General features: G+C 43.6%; 1 protein-coding gene across 1 annotated transcript in view; it reads right to left on the bottom strand.

Annotated features, from left to right (window-relative positions):
• Positions 1–1,199: 1,199 nt before the first annotated feature.
• Positions 1,200–20,358, bottom strand: part of LAD1 (ladinin 1) — a 47,310-nt gene continuing 28,151 nt past the window's right edge. Inside the window, exons 6-11 of the mRNA XM_030220403.1 lie at positions 18,777–18,911; positions 14,645–14,688; positions 12,828–12,900; positions 9,392–9,529; positions 5,759–5,830; positions 1,200–2,998 (exon numbers count right to left, since the gene is read on the bottom strand). Of these exons, the coding sequence (XP_030076263.1) occupies positions 2,993–2,998; positions 5,759–5,830; positions 9,392–9,529; positions 12,828–12,900; positions 14,645–14,688; positions 18,777–18,911 (468 nt within the window). The 3' untranslated portion in view covers positions 1,200–2,992. The remainder of the gene's footprint in view (positions 2,999–5,758; positions 5,831–9,391; positions 9,530–12,827; positions 12,901–14,644; positions 14,689–18,776; positions 18,912–20,358) is intronic.

Here is a 20,358-nt window from a genome sequence, read left to right as displayed (position 1 = left end):
GGTGCTCATTAGCTTGTTAAGCTTACGTTACGCAGGGTGTTATAGAATCCGCACCGATTTCAGTGACTAAATCTAAGCGCACTATATAGAATCCAGGGGTTAGCACACAACTGTAAGGGAGGGGGCGTACACATGGGACGGAGCATAAATATGTTATGGGCATATGTCCAAGCGATTCACACAACTTATAAAATACGATTGGTTATGCGCATTGCAGGTTTTCTTAAGTACGCTAACTTACATTAGCCATTGCCATGTTAGCATGCTTAAATTTCAGCGTGCCAAAACAGTTTTGTGCTAGAATTTGATAGTGGCTTAGGTACACCCAAAAGCTGTTATAGAGCTGGCTATGCACACCCCATTGTGGCACCTCTCCCAGGAAAAGGTTGTTATCAGTGGTGTACCGCATGAAGAGGTCCTTAGGCCGGATCTTATGAGTGGTATTGCGGAAGGAGGACTGTCTGGTAAGGTTTGTCTCTTTGCAGATGATACCAAACTCTGTAATAGGGTAGACACCACGGAGGGTGTGGACAGCATGAGGAGAGATCTAGGGAAACTTAAGGAATGGTCCAGAAATAAGATTTAATACTAAAAGATACAGGGCCATCCGCTTAGGATGCAAAAACCTAAGGGAAAGTATAGGGGGTGAAGTACTTCTGTGTAAGGTGGCCAAGCAGGTAGAAAAAATGACAGTCAAAGCCAGAAGGATGCTCGGGTGCATAGGAAGAGGGATGACCAGCAGGAAAAAAGAAGTGATCGTGCCCTTACATAAGTCTCTGGTGAGGCCCCATTTAGAATATTGTGTGCAATGCTGGAGACCTCACCTTCAAAAAGATATAAACAGGATGGAGTTGGTCCAGAGGGCGACTACAAAGTTGGTCAGTGGTCTCTGTCATAATGCGTATGGGGACAAACTTATAGACCTCAATATGTACACTCTGGAAGAAAGGCGGGAGAGAGGGGGATAGGATAGAGAGGATTAAATACCTCTGTTGCATTAATGTACAGGAGGTGAGCCTTTTTCAAATGAAGTTAATAGGTCATAGGATCAGGAGTAATCTAAGGAAATACGTTTTCATGGAAAGGGTAGTGAACCTTAGGAATAGCCTCCCGGTGGAGGTAGTAGAGACAAGGACTGTGTCTGAATTTAAGAAAGCATGGGACAGGCACCTGGGACCTCTTAGGGAGAGGAGGAGACAGTGGATGCTGAGGATGGACAGACTGGATGGGTCATTTGGTCCTTATCTGCCGTCATATTTGTATGTTAGGTGTGGGTTAGCACCTAACACAATTTAGTAAAAGAATCCCTAAATAAAGTTTTGTACATGTTTGCACTTACTAAGTTTTAACAGCCAAAATTAACACGCAGTAACTGTGTGTGTGTGTGTGTGTTTGGGGAGTGGGGGGGGGGGGGGGGGGGGGATGTGCAGCACAAACGTTCAGTACTGTGCGTTAATGCACTCCACACCCAATCTTCATCCATATTCCAACCCCTCCCCCCCCCCCATCCTTTGTGAAGCAGTTACAGCAGGATTTTTAGTACACTGGCTATTTTTAGCACGCAGTAGCTGTTAATATGGGCTGACACTAATTGTTATCACATGCTAAATCCCATGTTAACTGCTTAGCACAATTTAGTAAACATGCCTGTTTATTTATTTTTTTAATTGTGAAAGAAAATTCTTCCCTCAGTATGCTTTGCACTATTTAATCCAGTAGTAAATTTTTTAAAATTGTAATTTAGTTTTAAATAATTTCTCCCCCACGATCCTTTCACCCTGGAAGCAGCCATATTGCACATGACCTCACACTAGCTGGTATCTGATTGGTTCACACAAAGCTTGTATGAATTGTTATGACCTCATAACCAGTGTGGACAAATCAGATCCAGGTTCCGTGAGGCCATGGACATTTTCTTTCCATCCACACAAGTAGTTGCTTCCAGTGCGTAAATGAAATTACTGAGGAAAAGCTTTTAAAGAAAGAAAATCAAAATAACTTGTAAAATGATTAGTTCTATAAAGTGCTTATTACCACTAGCTATCTCTATGAGTATTTTGCCCGATATATGGTTAGTATGCATTTTCTTTGAAAGAAGATCCTGAAAAATCAGTGAATGAAAAATGTAAAAATGGATACATTGTATCTAACACCTAGAAGAAATATTGAATTTGGCTGGATCAATGGCTGAGGATCCTGAAGAAGATACTGGGGCAAGCAGAACTAAGGAGTTCATAGTAGATCCTTCCCAGTCTTTCCAGTTCAAACTGTGTATTCTGCTGATGAGCGTGGTCCAAAAGGACGTCTAATGGTTGACTAAAGTGGGATCAGTACATATTTAGTAATATGGGAGCAACACACGAAGGCAATACTGGTTGTACATTTCCCACCTGACAGGCAATGTCCAGATCATAGGTGTCAGCTCTGTGAGTGTTGTGGGTGTTTGAGCACTCCCCCTCTCTAATATTGAACAAATTATTTTACTGGGATCAGGGAGCATTCATTTGTGTTGAGTTTAGCACCCCTAATCATTTTGAAAAGTTGGCTCCTATGGTCCAGATTAGAAAATCCAGAACCAGAAATCTGTGATTTTTGTCACCTTTATAAAGTTGTTCCTAGTCCTGTCTATTCTGTGAACAGTCCCTAGTAAGGCTGACACTTGAACACGCCCCCCTTCTCACCCCTCTACTAATTCCATTTTTAAAAGCATATGCACTAGCAATTGCAGTCCATAAGGGGCAGAAAAAGCTTATGGTTCTTTAGGCTTTTTTTTTTTGACGATGAAAAGGGACAACTTTTGTAACTGTTCCCTCGCCCCATCTGTATACAGGGATTTTTCCTAGGGTACACTTCCCAAGTTAAAGCTTTCCCAGAAAAGTTTTTTTAATGGAATCACAACTGCAGGGATGCTGGAATGATGAAGAGAGATAACGTGGAGGCTTTTAAAGGAGTCAGGTTGCAAACTTCACAAGTGGTTGGCTTCTGAAGTGTTTCATGGCTGAAAACACAAAACAAAATCAGAGTTAGAAGGGAAAAGTGCACACACTTAACTTTGTAATGTCATTCATTGAGATTGCCCTGCAGTATCTGAAGTATATGACAGGTTCTCATACAACTTGCACTGACCAACCCACAAACTATTCCAAAGATTCCTTTGGTAGTGGACAGGACAAAAAGGGCAGGGAGCATTGCATTGTATGGAAACATTTGAGAGGTGACCTTAGCCACAAATGGCATAATTTTCAGGCAAGGAATGTGCCAAACTCCTAGTATATTATACAGGAACACACAACACAAGACACAAAATAATCTAGGTTGAGTTGGATCAAGTTCCATTGAATACAATATCCTATCTCTACACTGGACAGGCCACCTCACAAATACCCAGCAGATCCCAAAAGGTACTGTACTGTATTAATTCATTTATTGTCTGCCTCATTGGAGCCGACTCTGTGGGTGCTGTGGGTGCTTGAGCACCCCCAATATTGAGAAAATTCCTTGCATGTGTCCAGGGAGGGGTCATTTCCATTGGGCTTAGCACCCCCAAAAATTTTGAAAAGTTGGCTCCTGACTCTGCCTAATCTATTTCTTATAGCTCATTTCAAAGGATAAGCAGTGGCTTTCCCAAGTCTACCTGGCCAATAATTATTTATGTACTTTTTCTACAAAAACGTCTTCAAATCTCTTTTGAACAAGCTACATTGGAAGTATCACAGGACTAAAATATTATGTTGCAGAAGAAAGGAGGTGTTGACGCCCTTGTACAAGTCGTTGGTGAGGCCCCACTTGGAGTATTGTGTTCAGTTTTGGAGGCCGTATCTTGCTAAAGATGTAAAAAGACTGGAAGTGGTGCAAAGAAAAGCTACGAAAATGGAATGGGATTTGCGTTGCAAACCGTACGAGGAGAGACTTGCTGACCTGAACATTTATACCATGGAGGAAAGGAGAAACAGGGATGACATTTGAAAGGTATTAATCCGCAAACCTTTTCCAGAGACAGGAAGGTGGTAAAACTAGAGGACATGAATTGAGGTTGAAGGGAGGCAGACTCGGGTGTATGCCCTCCCGGGGGAGGTGGTGGAGATGAAAACATGCATGGGATAAACACAAAGGAATCCTGTTTAGAAGGAATGGATCCACGGAATCTTAGCGGAGATTAGGTGGTGACGCCGGTAATTGGAAAGCAAAACCAGTGCTGGGCAGACTTCTATGGTCTGTGCCCTGAAAATGGCAAGGACAAATCAAACTCAGGTATACATATAAAGTACTACATACCATGTAAAATGAGTTTATCTTGTTGGGCAGACTGGATGGTCTGTTCAAGTCTTTATCTGCTATCATTTACTATGTTACTATGTTGCACACATCTATAGTGCTACAAAAGAACTTTTGCACTAGGCAATATTCTACCATTCTGGGGTAAAATCTGTGCTATAGTTTTTCGTGAGAGGAATCCGGCATTAAAATAAGAGTGAATGGGTTTACCTTTGATTCTTTTGTTGGTCTGTTTTTTCATGCTCTACTGGCAGTATGATTGCTTAGTTGTTTTGTTGTATATAGTAGGTTGGGAATGTCTACACAAATAAGCATTTTATTTATTTATTTATTGCATTTGTATCCCACATTTTCCCACCTATTTGCAGGCTCAATGTGGCTTACACTGTTCCGTAATGGCGATCGCCAATTCCGGAATGAGAAATACAAAGTGGTATTGCATTAAAGTTCATAAGTGACAGACTAGATTAAGCAATCAAGAATAGAGAATTAATTTTCATAGTGAGAGATAAATTGGTAATTGCTTTATTCATTAGTGACAGAGTAATTTAAGCAGTCAGGTATAGAGAGTTCGGTTTTGTCCATTTCTGGTAAGGGTTTTGTTGTCTGGTTCTTAGGATGGATCATTGTGGTATGCCTTTTTGAACAGGTTGGTTTTTAGTATTTTTTAGGAATTTAGTTATGTCGTGTATTGTTTTTGTGGCTTTTTAATAAGAAAAGCCCAAGCCTATTCACCAGCACATATACAGTATTATCAACTCTTAGCTGGAGACTTTCTGGGCCACTGCAATGGGGAAAAGTTCATCTGCTCCCTAATTTATACATTTCCCATTAGTGGCGTAGCCACAGGGGGACCTGGGCCCCCTCAAAAATGTGGCATCCGTGGAATGGATGGTGGGGATGCCCAAGCCCTGCCAGTCAAAGTGGTTCACTGCCCGAGTCCCCTCCCATGCTGCCTGAGCACTGAAGAAGTTGGCGATGTGTTTCAGAGTGAGTGTGCGTGTGAGTGCATGTGGTGGTAAACTCAGGCTCAGCTCTGTGCGGTCACAAGAAAAAAGTAGGACACCTCAGACCAGCACATTATGTGAAAGAAACATTTTTGGGGGTGGGGATAGAAGAATTCTGGCATGATGACAAAAGGAGCACCCTGGTGGCATGCATTTGTGGGCAGTTTATACCTGATCCTTCTCAGTCGTGCTGCCCTCCGTGACCTCTCTTCCTCTGCTTCTACACCTGTCCCTCTTAAGGTTGCCAACAGAATCACCTAACAGGGTTGAACCAGTCCAGTGTTTACCCCATTGCATGCAGAGATTTGTAGTTCTAATTTCCTTTCCCCAATGCTGTAAGAAAAGACTACAAATCCCTGCATGCAATGGGGTAAATCCAGAACTAGGCAAATCTGGATCCAGTTGAAAACTTTATTTCCTCTACTTCTTGCACATCTCTACAGCTGCATCATGCAGGGCTGCTCAGTGTTACCCACCTTCCCATCCACAGAAGAACCGGGTCGTTCCCAGAGACTGCGCTTGGCTGAGAGATTCCCTTTCCTTTCAATCTAGAAAATGACAGAAAAAAGTCCTTTACTATTTCTTTAAAGAAGTGATTGTATTAGCTTCACCTGAAATATAAAATAAAAGAATTCAGAAACAGCGCAGACTAGGACATAGCCCGTACACGACATCTTAGTAGTCCCAAAAGTGTATATCTACTGCTACTACTTATCACTTCTATAGCGCTACAAGGCATACGCAGCGCTATACACCATACATGAAAAGACAGTCCCTGCTCAAAGAGCTCACAATCTAAATATGGAATGTTGCTAGTGGAATAGCAACATTCCATGTAGAATCTCAAATAGTAGCAACATTTCATGTAGAATCTCAATAGCAACATTCCAGAATCTCAAATAGTAACAACATTCAATGTTCCACTGCACTAACCACTAGGCTACTCCTCAACTACCAACATTCCATGTAGAAGCCTGCCCTTGCAGATCAGCAACGAGGCCGCGCAGGCTTCTGTTTCTGTGAGTCTGACGTCCTGCACGTACGTGCAGGACGTCAGACTCACAGAAACAGAAGCCTGCGCGGCCACGTTGCTGATCTGCAAGGGCAGGCTTCTACATTATTACTACTACTTATCACTTCTATAGCGCTACAAGGCATACGCAGCGCTGTACACCATACATGAAAAGACAGTCCCTGCTCAAAGAGCTCACAATCTAAATAGGACAGGCAAACAGACAGAACAACTAAGAGGTAAGGGAATTAAAGAGGAGGGAGTTAAAGGGTACAGGGCAAGTGAGTAGTGGTTAGGAGTCAAAAGCAGCGGTAAAGAGGTGGGCTTTTAGCCTGGATTTGAAAACGGCCAAAGACGGGGCTAGTACTCTGTCCAGTAGTATTCTCTGGCTATAAAAACTAGAAATGGCAAAGCCTAATACACTCAAAGTCTTTCAGTATGGGCTGAGAAAGGCTCCATGCCTTCATTTGCAATTACCTGGGAAAATCTCCCCCACCCCTTTTTAAATATCCCCTTCCAAGCTCAGCCCAATCATTGTATGAACATACTTTGAGTGGGAGGCCACAAATTGCAGCTCTCTCTGGAACCCTAATTCTGGCCACTAGGTGTAGCTGTTGAGTAAGGCCAGAGTATCCCTCCTCATGAAGGCTGTGAATCCTGCCTTTTGCACCATCCCTGGCCTCATCTTCCTTTGCTCAGGAGCAGAGGTCCTGAGCTGAGAATCAACCCTAAGTGCTTCTACATGTAGAACACATTTACCGCCATGCCACTGGGCTGGCCCTTGTAAGCTGATATTTGTAAAAAAATCTGAAATGTTCCAAAGACTGTAGCTGACCCAGGAAAATGGTCTGCACTGCTGAAAAATATTGTGCTATTGTAATAACGTCCAAGATTGAACTGAAGGACTGCTGGTAGCAGGAATGACTGCTTTCCACCTGCTTTGAAACAGCAGCTGTATTTCATCAAAGGAACTGAATTTACACTCAAGGCCAGATGCATCAAATTTACCATGCCGGGAGCGATCGTTTTGAGCCACTTTGAACCGGCTTAGTGATCACATTATCTAGCGATGAATGCGCAAAAGCCTACAGCGACCCGTTTACTGCACTCGCAATCGCAAATGCGTAATGAAAATGCTATGCAGATATATTGTAATTATGTGGTTCGCATTTAAATGAAGGCAAAGCATGATGCACAGCCGTTTACGGGCAATGCACAGAAAGGTCCACACACCTTTAACGTGATATATTTAACAGGTGCTCAGGGGCTGCCTGTAACTCCAGGGAGCTGTCATCTGTTGTCAACATAAGCACGTCCATAAAATGCGTGCATAAGCGCTGTCATCGACGTGTTATTTATGTTATTTAAGAAAGGGATCTTGGCGTCGTTGTTGATGATACTTTGAAATGCTCTACTCAGTGTGCTGCGGTGGCTAAGAAAGCAAATAGAATGTTAGGTATTATTAGGAAAGGAATGGAAAACAAAAGTGAGGGCGTTATAATGCCTTTGTATTGCTCCATGGTTCGACTTCACCTTGAATATTGTGCTAAAATCTGGGCACCGCTTCTCAAAAAAGATATAGTGGACTTAGAAAAGGTACAGAAAATGATAAAGGGGATGGGATGACTTCCCTATGAGGAAAGGCCGAAGTGTCTAGGGATCTTCAGCTTGGAGAAGAGACAGCTGATGGGAGATATGATAGAGGTCTATAAAATAATGAGTGGCATGGAACGGGTAGACATGAATCGTTTGTTTACTCTTTCCAAAAATACTAGGACTAGGGAGCATGTGATGAAGCTACAAAGTAGCAAATTTAATATGAATCGGAGAAAATGTTTCTTCACTCAACGTGTAATTAAACTCTAGAATTCATTGCCAGAGAATGTGGTAAAGGCGGTTAGCTTAGCGGGGTTTAAAAAGGGTCTGGACAGCTTCCTAAAGGAAAAGTCCATAGACCATTATTAAATTGACTTCGGGAAAATCCACTGTTTATTTCTGGGATAAGCAGCATAAAATGTATTGAGCTTTTCTGGGATCTTGCCAGGTATTTGTGACCTGGATTGGCCACTGTTGGAAACAGGATGCTGGGCTTGATGTACCTTTGGTCTGTCCCAGTGTGGCAATACTTATGTACTTATGTTGGAGAAGCCATAGCTGCGAATGGTCCCCATGGGAGAAAGCCCAACTTCTCCAACATGGATGTGCTCTGGCTCAGGCAGCTCATCTCTCTCCTTCCTGCCCCTCTACCAATGCAAAAAGTGAACAAAATAAGAGAAATTGAGAAATGAGAAACATCTCACACTCACCAACGAAAATGTAAAAGCACCATAAAAGAAACGGGATGCAAGCAATGTGGCATAGCACATGGAAACCGTCGGCAGAGCGATTAAAAAATCGTGTGCGGATTGGGGGCCTATAAGGCTCTGCTTACGAGTGATGTCTATCTCCAACGTCGGGACGCATGTCTATGATGCAATCTTTTTAGACACGCGTACAACAGCTAGAGCGCTTGCCGTGTGCTTAGCGAATGACTATTGTGCGCATGCGTTTGCTACACCACTACAGTGGATTTCAACAGGTTAGCGAGATGCAGGCAAAAAGGGGCATGTTTATGGGCGGGGAAATGGTCATTTTGTGGGCATACTAAAATTTACGTGCTTAGTTATAGAATATGGCCTTAAATCTACATGCTGGGATTTACATACCATTTTCACTGGTGCAAATGGATGCGCATAGATTTAGGTGCTGAAATATCAACTAAGCGAATTCTATAATTGGCGCCTAAATCTAGGCACCAATTATAGAATATGCTTAGTTAGTGCCGATTTTTTAGGCGACGTATAGAGAATCTTCCCCTAAGCTCTGACTGCAAATATTCAGCAGGAGACAACCAACTTCATGGATAGCTGGTTAAGCGCTATTTAACCAGCCAGGAGCCGTTCCTAGCTGGTTAAATAGCATTGAATATCGGGCAGAGCATGTCTTGCAGTTGATTAGTTTCCCAGTATCTGGCTCTTTCATCCAATGCAGAGCATTAGACGCTTTCAGAAGAAACAGCCAAGCCATGGACCGTGCTCAGATGCTCCATGTCACCTACCTTTCTGTTGGTCGGTGAGCTGACTCCAGAGCTGTTAGCCTCCTTTTCAAAGATGCTCCGTTTGCTGTTTATGCCTGTTGGTAATGGGATAAAATCTTTTGTTGTGCTCGTGGGAGATTTTATCATCTCTGATGATTTCTGAGGACAAAAAAGGTGATCCATTAGAAAATGGACAGATCTTATGCAGGAAGAGGAGCTTTCAGATATCCTCCGTCTAGATTTAGCCTTGGGTTGAGTATGTGGTCTTGTGAATGTGTTGGAAAGGTCTCACTAAGAAGTGGTGACAATGTTTATGAATGATAGGGACAGCATAGGGCTCAATACGTTCAGTTGGGCACATGATTAGCTCTGATGATGACGGCCATATGTGCAGCAGCACCAAATGTAAGCCACATCCATGCAGCTTACTTGAACCGCAAGAGTTCATGGGAATTTGGTGATCTTGGCTTACCTCCCCTTCTCTTTGAAGGTACAGTAAGTTGGCCACTAAAACATAAATGTTTATGAGGGGAGTGGAGTAGAGGAGAGGAGTAACCCAATGGTTAGTGCAGCAGGCTGAGAACCAGGGAGGCCAGAGTTCAAATCCCACTGCTGCCCCTTCTGATCTTGAGCAAGTCACTTAACACTGCATTGCCATGGGTACAACCTTAGATTGTAAACCCTCTAGAAACAGGAACATACCTACTGTATGTGAATGTAATTCATCTTGAACAACTGAACAAAGGCATGAGCAAAATCCTTTCCCTAATGTTATTTTAATATTTAATACCATCAGAGTGATTTACAATACTAAAACAAATATTGCTCTCTCATGCTCCATGGGGAGTAGAATTTCCACCTAGTTTCTTGCTGTTATTATTTTAGATAAATGTCTTTTGATCTCGTCTCTTGATATTGACTTTTGGATGATATGAATGGAAGTTATTTTTTCGGGTTAATTTCATGATGGATCTGTTGCACATATAGAGAAAATTTTGAAACTAACTAAATAAATAAATAAAACATATTGAAAGAGAAGGACAATTTACAATAATATAAAAATCATTAAGTAAGTAAACAATAAACAAATACAATTATAGTCAGAACAAGTAAGCCATAAAATCATCACTAAGACTACTTCCTCTTGACACTGCCATCACTCTTAGATCCACCCATCCCAGCAAAAAACGACTAAAATAAAATGGCTCTTTCACCTACCATAAATCTCATGAAGGAGCTCCAGCCCACAGGTGAGGAGGGAGAGAGTTCCGCAAATCAGAATGTTTAACTGATCCAAGGCAAGAACTGATCCAAGGCATGCCACTGAAGGACTGCCCACAGATTATTAGGTTGAGAGCTCACACATTTTTCAACACTTCTACTATTACTACTACTATTTAACATTTCTAAAGCACTACTAGGGTTACGCAGCACTGTACAATTTAACATAGAAGGACAGTCCCTGCTCAAAGGGCTTACAATCTAAAGGACACGTGAACAGTCAGTCTGATAAGGGCAGTCAAATTGGGGCAGTCTGGATTCACTGAATGGTAAGAGTTAGGTGCCGAACGCAGCATTGAAGAGGTGGGCTTTAAGCAAAGACTTGAAGATGGGCAGGGAAGGGGGCTTGGCGTAAGGGCTCGGGAAGGCTGTTCCAAGCATAGGGTGAGGCGAGGCAGAATGAGCGGAGCCTGGAGTTGGCGGTGGTGGAGAAGGGTACTGAGAGTAGCTCAAGAGGAGTTACGTTCAAGCTCACTTGGTATTTCTCTATCCCCAGAAGGCTTACAGTCTAAGTTTGTACCTGAGGCAACGAAGGGTGTGCATTTCTGTCCCTTAGCCCCCACAGGGAGAGAAAGCACTACAGCCCCAACAGCTGGAATAATAAGAAAGAGAACTTAGGCTCGTATATGGATTGGTCATGTATTCTATCAGTCTCTCCTGATGTGTTTGCACGTGCCCAGTCAATGGCCATTGGCTAGTCCGTTATCAGTATAGTGTGCAGTTAGTCACAGAGCAAAATATTACATAGAACAATACCCTTGTGTCCTCTTTCTGTCTATTTCCCCAAATCTGAAACATTCTAGGCTCAGTGTGTCCTCAAGTCTGTTGTTCACTAAGGTTACATCATTATATCCAGTTTATATGAAAAGCCTAGTCTCAGCTCCAGCAAAGTCAGCAAAATGTGTATCCCTGAAGTGTCTGCTCTCAGCTCCTGAGAGAGCAGTACTGTATGTTGCATGTGAGAACCAAACTGAGCAAAGTACAGGCCTTAGGCCTAGCCCTTAAGAACAGGCCAAGCATAGGAAAGCATATACAAGGGTTACACGATCTGAGCGAGAGCAGAATTTCAACTGGGTTTCCCTGGCCATCTAACCGCTAGGCCTACTCCTCCACTTCACAACTTATCTTAGAGTGTAAAGACCAGGCTTATGAGTGCAGAACCAACAAAGCAGATGGATATTGAGGCACTTCTGTGTAGAAGGCTTTATGAGTCAGGACAAGAATCTTATATTCGATCCTGTACAAAACAGCAAGCTGATGTTTCTCCATCAGAGGTGCTGTCACATGGTCATATTTTTAAGCATGAAATGAAGATCCGACTGCAGCAGAAATCTGTGCCTCCAATGTTAATCTAAATGCAACCTAAGATCTTAACAGAATTGGTCAATTGTTTCCTCAGTTCATTGTAAGCCGCTTTGAGGCTGCTTTAAGTGGTATAAAGCGGGGTATAAATGTTCTGAATAAATAAATGCAATGGGGAGAGTTAACGAAAGAGGTGCTATGGTTGGCCCAATGAACTGGCCACTAATCCACATTGCCACAGACTTGGCTGGGTTTATTTTCAGATGATGGCCCACCAGCCAGCCACGTGCCGAGTCCAAAGAAAAGTTTAAGGCAGATAAGTCTGTAGTGACTAGATCTATGTCTTGCGACAAGCTGGATGTCATCTATATAGTAGAATCCGTTTATGCAACAATCCTAAACCAGTGTTGACATATGTTTTCCAATTTTCTGAACAAAGAGCCACTTAGCACACCCAAGTTCCAGAAAAGCAAGCCTCAGCCCTATGAATATCAGTAACCAAGTGTATGGTTACAAGCTTATTTGGCACAGACTCCTTCCCATGCTCTTCTCATTGCGACATTCTCTAAAGGGTCAGTTCCTATCAGTAGAAATGCATTACTCATGCAAGGACACTTAAAAAGACTGAATCGGAAAATTCAAACGGTCTCTTCAGTCTTCTGAAGGAACATGTAGGTAGCAGGATTAGACTTTTCCTCATGACTTTGGGTGTTTTGATTTCCTACAGAAGTTAGCATTGGGCCAGTTGAATTCTACCCTGACCAAGGGGTTCTTGCTAGCTCTAATGTCCCTGGTGGGACACTATTTTAATAATCTAATCTAACAAAGGGTTTTCAGTGACCCCTTTCAACACATTACTGGTTCCGATCCTTACCTGCACTGCTGAGGCATATCTCTCCAACCTCTCGTTGAGTTTGGAATTCTTGGATGAGATCCTCAAACTGGCACTAGTACGTTAAAAGATAAAAAACAAAATGCAGGATTTAAATAGCAGGTCAGGAATTTGTGCAGTACCATGGACAGTGGCTGTGCTTTCTGACTGCCACACCACTGCATTCTGGCCCAGTGGTTCTATTTTGGAGGCAATTCTATAACAGACAGCCTAGAATTAGACATCCTCATAGGAGCTTATTCTACCAAGGAAAGTAAAGCATCCACTTTCCTTTATAGAATAGTAGCCTAGCAGATTATTAATGATCCTGATACTCAGCCGGCGGCAATTAGCATTTTGCTCACTGGAAATTCAATGCCAGGCCATGTCCAGGCTCCAGCATTGAATTTTCAGGTATATGGAGCCCGTGAAAGCACAGCTAATTAAGTGCATTATTCAGCAATTAGGGGCCCTTTTACAAGGCATGTAGGTGCGCCTATGTGCGTACAACGCTCGCCAAATTAGAACTACCGTCCAACTACCGCGTGCCCTGGGTGGTAATTCTAATTTTGAAGCGCATCCAAAACACACAGCAAAAACTAATTTCTACTGTGTGTTGCTAACCGGGCGGTAATCGGCAATGTACGTGTGTTGACGATTACCGCCCAGTTAACACATGAGACTTTACCGCTAAGTCAATGGGTGGCGGTAAGTTCTCAGGCCCAAAATGAAAGCGTGCTAATTTTTACTTTGAGCGCGTCCATTTTGGCCCAAAAAAGGCCTTTTTTGCAGGTGCACTGAAAAATGGTCCTGCGCGTGTCCAATACAGCGCCTACTCCATCACAGGCCATTTTCGGTGCACGTTAGTAAAAGGGCCCCTTAACCGGCTATGTTGAACCACATAAAGATAGCACTGATTTTTATGTGACTATATTTATGTGATTACCTTGACTGGCTGAGTGCTGAATATTGGCACTTAACTGGCCAAATGCCGAGTCTGCCCCCGGAACATCCTTGTGATAGGGTTTATAAAACACTGCCCCTCACCCTTAAGAAAATTCCCTCTCTAAGTAGCCTGGGCCACCTTAAGGAAGTGAGCTGGGAGGGGCGGAGTCAATATCTGGGAGTTTAAAAGTCAGGGCAGGCTGAGGTTAAGGAGGCCCAGGGAAGGAAGAACTGAAGCCTAAGTCTACGCCGCCGTTACAGAATTCGTTTAGCTGCTGTAACCTGGCTGAGGTAAGCCAACTTTTGCTTCCTGTTAAGACTTGGAAGCCTTGCCGAGGTGTGGCTGGGGCCAGATCAGAGTCTCATAAGACTGGAGAATTTACCAGCTGTCATTGGGGCAGGGCAGCCCCACCACTCACAGATTGCTTGGCCTGGTAGCCAGAGGCCTGTTACTAAATAAGAGAAACTGTTGCATCTAATGCTCCTGGCCTGTGAAGCAACAGGTCCCAGGACTCAGGTGAATAAAACATCTCTTTTCACATTTATATCCCTTGTCTGGCTGAGTTATTCACAGGGCTACACCATAATCCCGCCCAAGGTTTCACAGTCCAATTGCTGATATAGCCAGCCAGATGGTCACCTTCCAATTATATAATTATACAGGTTTACTTCCACTGTTGCTGTAGTGACAGTGGTGGTAGTAGTGGCAGTGGGACATTTACCTCCACCCTATCTCCCCCCCCCCCCCCCCCCCCAGTCTTGATTCTGGCACCTGATCACCCTCACAGTTAGAAAATTCCTCCTAATAGCTAATCTCCCCCTTGACAGTGTTTTGGGGCTTTTAAAACATGAGGTGTATAATGAAAACAACCAACCTTCTGGTAAGAGTACACCCAGGTTGTTCTTTCTGTATCGTTATCTGGAAAACAAAAACAAAATGGGAGTTTTAGTTCCTGACAGAAGACAAAAAGCTGAAGGAATTCTCTCCAAATACGATGATGAGTTTATCACTACAGTCAGAAATAAAGGGGTGGATAAGCAATGGAGTTTAAGCAGGCAGGGAGGTGCCTGTTTGCTTAAACCCTGCTTAGTGGCCATCCCTGGAAATTCAGTAGTACGTACACCAGTGGTGTAGCTACTGGGGGCTATGGGGGCCTGGGCCCCCCTAAAACTGGATTTGTGCCCCTGGTTTGGCTGGCAGGGGTCCCCAACCCCCATCAGCTGAAGTATTTTTTCCACAGCAGGGCAGGAAATGCGATGGCACCGGAGACCAGTGTTGGAAAACGCACTTCAGCTGGTGGGGATTGGGGACTCCCACAAGCCAAGGCATGTGCGGCAGCGGCGGTGCTTCAGCTTGCAGGGGTTGGGAATCACCATCAGCCAAGGTATGTGCAGTAGCAGCAGCAGTGGCAGTGGGTGGGTGGGTGGAGGACAGCAGTGGGTGGGGAGCAGCGGGGAGGGGGACCAGAATGTGGGCTTTTGTCCCTTCCTACCTCAAGGTCTGGCTATGCCCCTGATGTAGCTACACAGTACCGCTGACTATCCCCTCTGCACACTGAGGCACTGGGCAGTTAGTACTGGGGCCGTATATGGACAGAATCAAGGAAGATCCAGCGGTTATCAGGCACCAGCCAAATTCAGTGGCGAGTCCACATAGCTAACTGGGCAGATAGGACCACACAAAAGGCAAGTCCTATCTTTGCCCGCTTAGCTCTGTAGGTGCTGGCACTGAATATTAGTTGGCATACACATAGAGCCAGATTCAGTAAATGGTGCCCACAGTTAAGTGTCATAAAGATCCATGCTAAGCGCAAATGCTATGATTGCTTAATGCTAAGCAGGGGTGGACTGATCATTCAGGGGGCAGGAAAGAATCCCAATCTTTCCTGCCCACTGCCGCTATTCTGCCTGACGTTGCAGTATTTTAAAAATGGCTACTAAGACTGCTGAGACCCGTGAGACTACCGCAGGAAGTCTTGGAAGCCATTTTTGAAAACTGGGCACAGTAGCGACAGTCCCCCGAAGAAGCCACTAGACCACCAGGGCTCTTCATGGTAGGACTGCGGAGGGCCCACTTTGGCTCAGGGGTTTGTAGTATGTAGGAGGGGGTGTGTGGCAACTGCGATGGTGGTGGTGGGCGAGGGACGGTGGACAGTGGTTGAGGGACTCCAATGACCTTTACTGCCCAGGGACCTCGGCCACCATCAGTCCACCCCTGGTGCCAAGCCATCTTTAGGAATAGTGGTTAGCATGGATACCCATACCCAACTTTGGATGCAAGGACTTCCGTACTGAATTCTGAAGTAAATGCTGGCACACAACGAACGGCAGTTGGGCATGTAAATGATCCTATCATATAACACTGCACCTAAATTTTGGGAATGCCCCTGACCCATCCATGCCCCTCCCCTGGCTATGGCCCTTTTGAGTTGTGTGCAAGACAATTTAGGTGTGCAATGTTATAGAATAGTGCATAGGCAGTTTTGTGGTAGGTCCTAATTAGCATTATCAAATCTAGGAGCCACAGAGGATATTAATACTTCTAAAGCAAATCAATCAACAATATCCTCGTGATTTTCTGAATTCTTTAATCGCCAGCTGCATATTAATCAAGTAACTCCAGACAGCCCAGAACACTGCAGCTAGACTCATATTCGGTAAAACAAAATATGAAAGTGCTAAACCCCTACGAGAAAAGCTACACTGGCTCCCACTTAAAGAACGCATCACGTTCAAGGTGTGCACCCTAGTTCACAAAGTCATTCACGGAGACGCTCCGGCCTATATGTCAGACCTGATGGACTTACCACCCAGGAAATGCTAAAAAATCATCCCGCACTTTCCTGAATCTTCACTTCCCCAACTGCAAAGGTCTAAAATACAAATTAACGCATGCGTCGACCTTTTCATACCTAAGCACACAATTCTGGAACGCGCTACCGCACAATTTAAAAACGATCTATGAACTAACTAACTTCTGCAAACTACTGAAAACCCATCTCTTTAACAAGGTATACCACAAAGATCAGCAAACGTGAACTCCTCTACATATATCCAGAATTGTCTTATAACATCCGCTTGTTACACTACTATGATGATTTCTTATTATTATCATGTTACCCAAGATCCTTCTGTAATACTACATGTCTATTTTCTTATGTATTTCCACTATTCATGACGTATTGTAAGCCACGTTGAGCCTGCAAAGAGGTGGGAAAATGTGGGATACAAATGCAATAAATAAATAAATAAATAAATAAATAAATAAAATAAATAAATAAATATACACACTTATAGATTAATGGAGGAAAAGCCTCAACAGACTCCTTATTATTTGGCCCACTGGACTTCAACTGTATGGGGCACTCGCTGTCATCATCGGCACAAAAACCTCCATAAGTCTGTTTAATATTAAAGAACGTTTTAACACTTCCCTACGTAAACGTTGCAAAATGAAATAACTTATCTTTGTAGTAGCGCAGTCTCCTTCTCTTCCCACGGCCGACAATGGCCAAGGTTTCGAGTCCTTCCTCAGGGTCCGTGGTACATGTGACTGTTTCACTACTGCAGACCGTTATTATGGAGGTTTTTGTGCCAATGACGACAGCGAGTGCTCCAGACAATTGAAGGCCAGTGGGCCAAATAAATAAGGAGTCTGTTGAGGCTTTTCCTCCATTAATCTATAAGAGTGTATATGCAGCAGTAAGATCACATTAAGGAATTCAGAAAATCACGAGGATATTGTTGATTGATTTTCTTTAGAGGTCCTAATTAGTGCCAATTAATGTCAAAAAAATGATTGTTAACCAATCATTAACTAATTAGTTTGCATGCGGATCTGGGATCTGCGCCCAAATTTGGGAAACCTTTATAGAATTTGGGGTGGCTGACCCGGATGTGGCCCCCAGCACTGTTCCCTCTAAGCTGAGCGGGAGTCCTCCACCCACAATCCCGTGGGTGGCGCTGTTTCACTTTCACATTTTCAATAGTGAGGGACAGGCAAGCTCTGCAGGACTCCAGGGAACCTGCCTGTCTCTAGTCATTGAAAACACAATATTGAAGCACTGCCCCCCAGTGGCAGCAATACAGCTGGAGGACTCCCGCTCAACTTAGAGGGAACAGTGGCACCAGCATTCAATATTCAGCCCATGATAGTCAATGGCTTAAAACCACTGACCGCAGTGAGCATCTTGCTTATTCTCCTGGTTTGGTAATCAAAATATTATGCCATATTTTCTAGCTTACTAAGCCAGCAGAATGATTTGGTAAGCTAGAAAATACTACGTTACTTGGATTAGCAAATCAGCAGAATAGGCAAGATGCCCAGTATCATGCGTCATCTTTCCAGTGCTCCATGCAGGTCTGAAACCAAACTTTTTTCCACTGTTTACTGGTATATCACAATACCTTCACGGAAATGTGTCATCCCGATGCATGCTTCGGGGTGGGGGGGGGCAGGACTGGGGGCGGTTCTATAAAAGTGCACCTACAGGGCACCTATTCTATAAAGGAAAATAGATACCCACTTTTCTAGATGGGTTACTAGCATAACAGGTTAAATAATCACCTAAGTACTTACGTACTTGTGCTTGCACTGAAATAATGGAGATAGTTGTGTAAATGTGAGTCCTGCTCACCTTCCACCTAGACTCTGCCTACATGTACACCCATCTGTCAAACACACACTTTGTAAGATAAACATTTACAAAATAATATATGAGTTTCAGCATTCATGCACGTATGTGCACATATACATCGGTATTCAAATTATTTCCATGTGTATTCAGCATTATCCTTACTGTGGCTCAGAGCAGAAACAAAGGACAGGGCCCAGCCAGTAGCAGGTACCCTGAACCTTGCCTCCGTGGCCTCACTTAGCTTTTCCAGCGGGGCCCCTTGCAGTTCTGGGGCCACAGGCTCTGCTTGTTACCACTGTGTCCTTCCCCTCCCCTTCTCTGGCCCTGTCAGGAGGCTGGAGATTAGTCACTCACTGATCTTGGCTCTTACCCGTAAAGAACTGGTTCTGGGACTGAAGCGCCTTAGGGGGCTTGTGCCAGTGGCAGTCCTGGGAGATAGAACTCCAGCATCCATAGGTCCATCGTTAGCAGATGCTGGCGTATTTTGATGCTCTGTTCTTGTCTCCTTAGAAAACAATGGGGAGAGAGAATTAATTCCTATTCCATCATGTATTGATATTGATCTGTCTAGAATTTCTCTGTATGACTTTTCGGGATACGTGGATGAGATACTATATGTTAAAATTGAATTCAGAAAAAAAAACCCCAAGATCCCGAAATTGATCACAGTTAATTCTTGTGATTTTACTATTTCTAAAGTCACAAGAATTCTAGGAATTCAGATTGATAGTGTGGTGTCACTGAAAAATGCAAGTTAATGGACTAGTCAAGAAGTGTTTTGCACGACGAGGAAGAAATATTTCGATGGGCATCATTTTGAGCATTTAATGCATGCACTCATGCTATCTTACCTTGATCATTGCAATCTGATATACCTAAGTTGTGCAAAGAAGTTGCTAAAAAGATTACAAACTGTGCAGAATACGGCAGTCCGTTTGATATGTGGGCTTTCTAAACATGAGTGCATATCTTCTTTTTATGTTAGGTTACGCTGGCTACCAATTGAAGCTAGAATCATTTTTAAACATGTTTGTTTTTTTTTTTATTTAAAATATTACAGGGTTTGGTTCTAGATTACTTTTTGTCCCACTTTTGTCAGACTCACAGAAGCAGAAGCCTGCGCGGCCACATTGGTGATCTGCAAGGGCCGACTTCTACATGGAATGTTGCTAGTGGAATAGCAACATTCCATGTAGAATCTCAAATAGTAGCAACAGTGAAGGAGTGGCCTAGTGGTTAGTGGTTAGGGTGGTGGACTTTGGTCCTGAGGAACTGAGTTCGATTCCCACTTCAGGCACAGGCAGCTCCTTGTGACTCTGGGCAAGTCACTTAACCCTCCATTGCCCCATGTAAGCCGCATTGAGCCTGCCATGAGTTGGAAAGCGCAGGGTACAAATGTAACAAAAATAAAATAGATACTATTGGAGATTCTACATGGAATGTTGCTACTATTGGAGATTCTACATAGAATGTTGCTATTCCACTAGCAACATTCCATGTAGAAGGCTGCGCAGGCTTCTGTTTCTGTGAGTCTGACGTCCTGCACGTACGTGCAGGACGTCAGACTCACAGAAGCAGAAGCCTGCGCGGCCACATTGGTGATCTGCGGGGTACAAATGTAACACAATAAAATAAATATATGCTTACCGCCCTGTTAGCGCATGAGACCTTACCGCTAAGTCAATGGGTGGCGTTAAAGGTCAGCACACACATTCCTGAATCTCCACTACCCCAGCTGCAAAGGACTAAAATATAAATCAAACATATGCATCCAGCTTCTCCTACATAAGCACGCAACTATGGAATGCACTACCAAACGCCATAAAAACAATGCACGACCTAACAAACTTCCGAAAATCACTAAAAACCAACCTGTTCAAAAAGGCATACCACAATGATTTATTTGTTACATTTGTATCCCACATTTTCCCACCTATTTGTAGGCTCAATGT

The sequence above is a fragment of the Microcaecilia unicolor genome, chromosome 12, assembly GCF_901765095.1.
Source record: "Microcaecilia unicolor chromosome 12, aMicUni1.1, whole genome shotgun sequence".
Classification (NCBI taxonomy): domain Eukaryota; kingdom Metazoa; phylum Chordata; class Amphibia; order Gymnophiona; family Siphonopidae; genus Microcaecilia; species Microcaecilia unicolor.
This window is presented reverse-complemented; position numbering and strand designations above follow the sequence as displayed.